The sequence below is a fragment of the Lathyrus oleraceus genome, chromosome 2, assembly GCF_024323335.1.
Source record: "Lathyrus oleraceus cultivar Zhongwan6 chromosome 2, CAAS_Psat_ZW6_1.0, whole genome shotgun sequence".
Classification (NCBI taxonomy): Eukaryota; Viridiplantae; Streptophyta; class Magnoliopsida; order Fabales; family Fabaceae; genus Lathyrus; species Lathyrus oleraceus.
In genome coordinates, this window is record NC_066580.1 from 197,323,844 (window position 1) to 197,331,233 (window position 7,390).

At 33.9% G+C, this 7,390-nt stretch overlaps 1 protein-coding gene across 1 annotated transcript; it reads left to right on the forward strand.

The window, feature by feature from the left end:
* The first annotated feature begins 206 nt into the window (after positions 1-206).
* LOC127122585 (uncharacterized) lies at positions 207-634 on the forward strand. The gene is made up of 2 exons (XM_051052893.1): positions 207-298; positions 385-634. The coding sequence occupies exons 1-2, from the start codon at positions 207-209 to the stop codon at positions 632-634; spliced, it is 342 nt and encodes a 113-aa protein (XP_050908850.1).
* Positions 635-7,390: the final 6,756 nt, after the last annotated feature.

Below are 7,390 nucleotides of genomic sequence, written 5' to 3' on the forward strand. Positions count from 1 at the left end.
ATAATTTTAATTTCAAATTTCATTCAATATTCTTCTTCACATACCGATTTGAGCTTTGAAGTGATAACCTTGCAGATCAATCCCCTACTCCTTCGCATCGAAAACTCGGATCCATTATTCTTCACCACACCACTAAATCTCCAACAATTTATGGTTTTGTAACGGAACAATGACTTATCATTGTTACCAAACATGAATTACAAGAAATGTGGAATGATGGATGGATAGAACTTATATCTAAGCTTATGGAAATTTGCAATAAGCATGATATTGATTTGCCTGATATGGATGATGCATGGTATTACAAGGGAAGAAACCTAGATGATACGCTACAACGTATATTGTTTCTAATTTGCATCATTATAAGCATGATTATTTATTTAGTGTTTTAGATTTGCAGTTGCATGAGCTGAATGTTATGTTTGATGAAGAGAATACTGAGTTTTTACGATGTGTTTCATGTTTGATTCCCTCGTCGTCATTTGCAACTTTTGATGTGAAAAAGTTATTCATGATGGTTGAACTTTATCCAAATGATTTTGTAGATGTGTTGGAAGTGATGGTGCGACATCAACTTCAGAATTATGTTAGAAATGTTCGATGTGAACCAAAATTTGCAAAGTTAAAAGGATGAAATAGTTTATCTATTTAAGCTAACTTACTTCACTTCAGAACATACTGTGTTGTATGTGAGAAACTCCAACTTCTCTTGCCTCTTCCGAATCTCTCAAAACTTCATCTTAACTTCACAAAAATCCAACATAACTTCTCAAACTAGTATGAATCAATGGAAGGTGTCACGAAACTCCGATATAACTTCAACATATCTTTGTTTTTGTTTTCCATAAATCATTTCAAGTAAAGGTACGTATGTTAACAGTTTCTTTTCAAAACTCCATTCTTTGTAAGATGAGGTGTGTTTGTTAAATGTATTGTGTTAATATTAAGGTTAGTTTGTGATTTTGTATATAAAATGTGTTGTTTGTGTTGTTTTTTCATAAGCATATGATATGGTTTACATATTTTTTGTTGAAGTATGTTGATTATTTTTTTAGGTATGTTGATAAATATTGTTGTTGAGGTATGTTTGATAAATGTGTTATGCTAATGTTAAGGATAATTTATGATTTTGTATATAAATTAGGTTGATTATGTTGTTTGTTGATAAATGGTTTTATTTTGTCCATAAGCTTATGATTTGGTTCACACTTTTTTGTTAAACAATGTTGATGATTTAGTTAGATATGTTGATAAATGTTATTATTGAGGTATGTTTGATAAATGTGTTGTGTTAATCTTAAGGGTATCTTATGATTTTATAGATAAAGGATGTTGTATGTGTTGTTTGATGATAAATAATTTTGTTTTGTTCATAATTGTCGTACCTCTAAAAATTAGAACACGGCGCTTGTAAAACGCAATCGCACGCTCGTGGGATGGACTAACAGATTCGCCACCAAACTTTATTTATTCCTAAAGAGGGAAAGGTAAAATATCGATCAAACCTCTAAAAGAATGACAAGGATTATGGTAGACGCAACCAAATAAGGGTTCATGAGTCGATTATGCAAGGGGAAGGTATTAGCACCTCTCACGTCCATTGTACTCAGCATGAATCGTTTGGTTAGTTATGCACGTTAGTGTTAGCTTAGAAATGTTAGGCTTCTCGAGTTATTAAAAGGAAATAAGAATAAGACTAAAAGGTTTATTTTTTATTAGGGTGCCTGAAGAGACTTTGGATCTCACTCCTACGTATCTTTGGATGCAGTGGAGAACTCAAGGTTATGTAGTTCTGGGTAAAAAAAATGTTTTATGTTAGTCGATTTTTAGTGAAAGCTATTTTGTCTCAATCGACGGAAAAACATTGTTTGCTACCCAAAATAGGTGAGGAGCAGGGATTTGCATCAATTTGAATGCATTTCTACATATCAACGTTCACGGGAAAATGTCACTTATCTCAACTCACACGATTATGGATGAATCATTGTTTTGCATCATCTCGAGACGAAATATCTTTCATTTAAAAAAAAGTTTTTTGATTTGTCGAGTGTTTTGTTAGATGATGATTTCTCGACTGGCCGAGTAAGGCAACTCGTATCCAAATAATCGAGAAGAGGAATAGAAGGCTCCATACCATCTCCCTTTTCACCCTTAATTGCAAAAAGAGTTTGAATATTGTTAAGGTATTTTTGATAGACGACGAATACTCAGATGGTCGAGAAAGGCAACTCGTATCCAAGCACAGGAAGGGAATATAAGGCCCTAGACCATCTCCTTTTTTCGTCTGAGTTATTATGAAAATGAGTTTGTTAGGTTTAGTTAAGGAAAATGTTTGAGGTGAAGGATTGGAATTTTTTTAATAGATGACAATTGTTTGAATGGTCGAGTAAGACAACTAGTATCCAAACAATTGAGGAGAGGAATCGAAGGCTATAAACCATCTCCCTTTTCACCCTTTGAAATGGTGTTTAAGTATGATTAGGTATTTTATTTTTTGAATTGGGAAATGGCTCGATGTTAATCGAGTTTTGATTTGCGAATAGAAAGTGATTTGAAAATGGTTGAAGAATAGTTTGAAAAAAGTTTCAAAAATGAGATTTTGAAAATTAACTTGATATTGATCAAGTGTTTGTTATTATTTGAAAGATTGACTTTATTATGTCTGTTGACATCTTTTTTAACAATTAATTTTCCAATACAAAAGAGATAGACAATTCTATAACAAACAAGCATTCGCGCCATTAGCAAACAGCAAGCAAATCAAGCACAAACATGTCAAAATTAATTCTAAGTACTAACCTCTTTAGAAATACTTTTTAGACTTTTGAAACATTATTTGGTAAGAGAAACCTAAATCATGCGTCTAACATCATTTAAACAAAATTCCACTCTTGATGAAGGAAAAGGGTTAAAAAAAGCTAAATATTTACATTAAAATCTAAAACTCTTACTTAATAAGTTGTTTTTAAAAAATTATTATTTATTATAAAAAAGAAAAAATAATAATTGAAGTATTTGTTATAAATAGAAAAAAATAAAGTATTTTGTAATAAAAAGGTTTTAGCTCTTTTTCTAATTGAACCAAATCACAAAGAAACTAAAACAAAATGGGACTGGGGTGTCAAATGGTAGCTACAAGGTGATGAGGCCCAACATAAAAAAGGGAGAGAGACACCCAAGGTCTCTAGCCCAACTCCAAGCTGGTGCAGGTCATAGAACCTGATGCAGATCCCGAAATGATCCAAAATAGAAAAACAAAAGGAAGTAAAGATTGCTCAAAATCCACATAAACCCTATCTTCTTTTCAAATCAACGCTTACCCTTTTCTTTCTCACTAGAAATTGATTGCTCAATCCAGTCATGAAGAAAAACTCTCTTCCTTTTTCATCCCAATCGCCCTCCTACTCTCCCAGCAAATATATTCTCTAGAACCAACTATATATTTAACATTAAATGCAAAAAAGAAACAAAAAACAAAATTATGGTTGAAAGCCAATACGAGATCAAGTTCCAAATCTTGAATCAAACAAAGAAAATAGCATCACATCCATAAATGTGTTTGAAACCGAGCTGGAAATTGAAACCTCAACATTGAGCTAGGAACCATGTTAATGGCTACATATCAATCATGTACAAGTAAGCATCACATGGGAACAAGCAAGTGAAAACAAACTCGAACCCTTAACCCTCACATCCTATACTCTGATCTATTATTCTTAGTTACAATCAATTTCAAAATAGAAGTTAATTACATGAAAAACACTGAAAACAATGTTAAGGAGCAAGGGAACTAACAATAAGGGCGAAGAAGTCATCGACGATATGATTTTCAGGTAAACTTTGGATGTTCTATATTTTCTCTTTTTCTGTTATCTGTTATTGTGTTGTCGTTTTCTTGTGATGAGGTTCAAACTTAAGTTAACTAGAACTTCAATTTGAAGCTCTGTTAACTTTATATGGAGAGCTTTTATGAGTTGCAGTTTAGGTCTTTTGGTGTCTGTATTAGAGTAAAATATTTTGGAGGCTAGGGTTCTTTTCTAATGATCCTCTTCACGAGTTAAAATCATCTCTATATTTATAGTGTTCTTTTAGGGTTTATAGTGTGAAATAGGATTAGGATAGTGTGTGAATTACTGATACAAATGAGTTGGAAAATTGTAGTGGAAATAAGATATGGTATTGTGCAGGATTTGTCTGTACTTTGCTGTAGTGAAATTAGGATTGTGTTGCATATTTCTTTCAATTGTATTTGTGCTCATCTTTTTTTGTGTGTTAGTTATGAAACTTGACACTCATGTATATTTGACATTTTGGATTCTATGCTTCTAGGTGCATGGTAATGGGCATGGTTCATCATGACAAGATATCAAAGAGCAGCTTTAAGTAAGAACTTGATGACCAAAAGATTTTAAAGCTTGAAGGTGAATGAAAAGATGGTTCCATGGTGTGTATAGCTTGGAAATTAGGGAGGAGGGCCTAGGGAATCCAAAGAGAACTTTGGAACCAATAGCCTTAGAATATGTTTGTATTCATGCTTCATAATATTTGTATGAAGTTCCAAGTGAATGAATAAACCTTTGTAACTTTCATGGAGTTTCTTTTTTGTACGACAATTTCAATTGATTTATTTGAAAGGCATGAGAAATTTATTGTACATGGTTTGGTTGAATATGAATGAATGACTTGATTTAGAAATATGAATGAATAACTTGATTTTGGAATATGAATGAATGACTTAAAACATGAATGAAAAGTGATTGGGAATGAATGAATGAATTATGCATTAAAGTGAATTAATCATGGATGTGAATGAGAAAATTTTGAACCTTGAATGAATGATTTAATGAAAGGAATGAATATAAATATGAATGAAATCATGAAAGTGAATGATTTAATGAAAGGAATTATGGATATTTGAATGCATAACTGTTGACCCCAAAATTTGCCCTCCCTTTTTCCTAGTTTTTCATCCAACCACTTGAATTGGGGATCATTTGTATACATTCATAATTCATTCATATGCATCATTCCTTCAGTGGTGGATCACCGTGGATTCAAAACTTTTGGCTTGTAAAGCTAGGGTTTGTATGGAGATCAAGTGTCAAAAGCAGGGTCTGACTATCTCACCAATCATAGGGGATGTGAAACCCTAATTTTTTGGTGGTGGAGGCATGGATTCAATAAGGGGTTGTCCAGGAAATCCTCAGGGGTCTTCAAAACCCTAATTCCTCAAGATATAATGATGGAATCCTATGGAGCTTCTCTGAATCTTGTCTTGGCCATCAAAACCCTAATGAAGGCTCATACATTGGAATACTTATTGTTGAAGCATATGGTTTTGTTCAAAGGACTTGCTTGAGGGGAAGGCCTCATGGAAACCCTAATCAAGGAGAGAATGGTCTTGATGGACTATATGGCTTGACTTTTCATCTAGTAACATCCATAACCCTAATGTCACCCACTTTTCACCCATTGTCAATGTACATGGTCCAATCTTAGTGTGGTCTCATTTGGGAATTGGTCTTGAATCCATCTTAGTCTCATTTGTCCATTTGATTGTTAGTGCATTTATGGCCTTGGTCTTCCAAACAACCAACACCTATTGTGTTACAATCTAGTTGTAGGTCATGCTTATTGATTCATGGTTGTTCTTTCATTCAAACCTTAGTCTTATTCCATCAAGTCATAGCTTTGTTCATAAACCATGTTAATGCATGTTACCAGTCAAGTCATGTTCATTTCATTTCAAAATCAAGCATACATGTACAAAAATAAAACCAATTTGGAAACCAATTTTAAACCATTGTTAATCCATTTCAAACCATTTTAAATTCATCACATTGATTTTTACATGAAAAATTACAAGCCTTGGCAACTTTTGACCAAATGTTGACTTTGGTCAACAATTGACTTTTTGGTCAACTTTGACCAAAGTCAACCCAAATTCCTAAAACCATAAATTCACCCATAATCATCCATTAAATATCCATTTACAAGAAAAATACAAAAAAAAATTGAACTTTGACCAATTCTTGACTTTGGTCAATAGTTGACTTTTTAGTCAACTTTGACCAAAGTCAACGCACCCATCTTTTGACCATCCAAAACCTAATCTAGCCTTTTGCCTTGATTCTTCATCCATTTTCCATGTTGGTTGTGTTTTCTTTTTGTTGCTTCATTTCCAAGTAAGTGGTCTTATGTTCAACCTCATGCATATCATGCCTTACTTGACATTTTGGCTTATCAAACCTTGGTTTTGGTCTGCCCCAAACCAAGTCCTAATGGCCTTAACACAACACAATGTGATACTAATGAATCCATCATTAAATGCTTAATCCAAAAGCAACATGGCAAGTTACAAAGGAAAACATGAATTCATCACATGGTAACCTATTGTGCAAAAGTTTTTGCCCTGTTACCGCAGCAGACCATTCAACAATCCTCCACCATCACCAGCACCATTGTCAAGCTGCAAAAGAAATCAGGAAATGTTAAGCATGTCCAGTCAGAAATGTATAAGTAGAAGCTGCAACATACCACAAATATTGCAGCATTCACATACCTGATGCTGACAATACCAATTCTGCAGCAAACTATCCTGCAGCCCCATGGAAAACTAGCAAATGAAGGCAATTCCAAGAGAAACACATCCAAAGTAGTATCACGCTTGGTCCTTGGGATATCAAGGGACGGTCACCTGTGTTCATCCACACACCAGTTAGTGGCAGCAAGAGTGTAGGGTAATCCTAATTAGCTAATTATCGTGGCATACTAACACCTTGAAATCCAGCTAAGCCATAACATATTGTGTCAAGTAAGCCATAACATACCACATGAATGCAGTAGAGTCTTAGAATCACATATGCTAACAGAGGATTCATCAAGACATGTTCTAAATAACAGCATCAGATCCCTGACATTTATGTTCCAATCAATCATTTGGCATAACCATGCCTTTGTGACTTAAGGCCAATATGAACCTGCAATGCAAGAACAACTTCACACATTAAGACACCAATCCATTTTGATCATGATACTACAAACAGGGATGCTACATTCCATACCATGTTACACACAAGTTGAACCAAGCTAGAAGATGGATTGTCTTGCTGAAAAACCAAGACAGAAACATGCAACCATGAAGTTTGCAATACATCAAAATCAAGACAATGACTCCATGCTACAGAATACAAGTCATGAATGTAATGTGAATTTAAGACATGAAATGGATCATCAAGCATTACATACCATGAGCAGCATAATGATGGACCAACAAAAACAAAACCTGCAATACATCACAAGCAGCAGGTCATTCCTTTTTATCCTATCATGTCAGTCCACAATATGTTTCACACACTAGATCTAGCAATGCATAAGTAGTTCTACAACA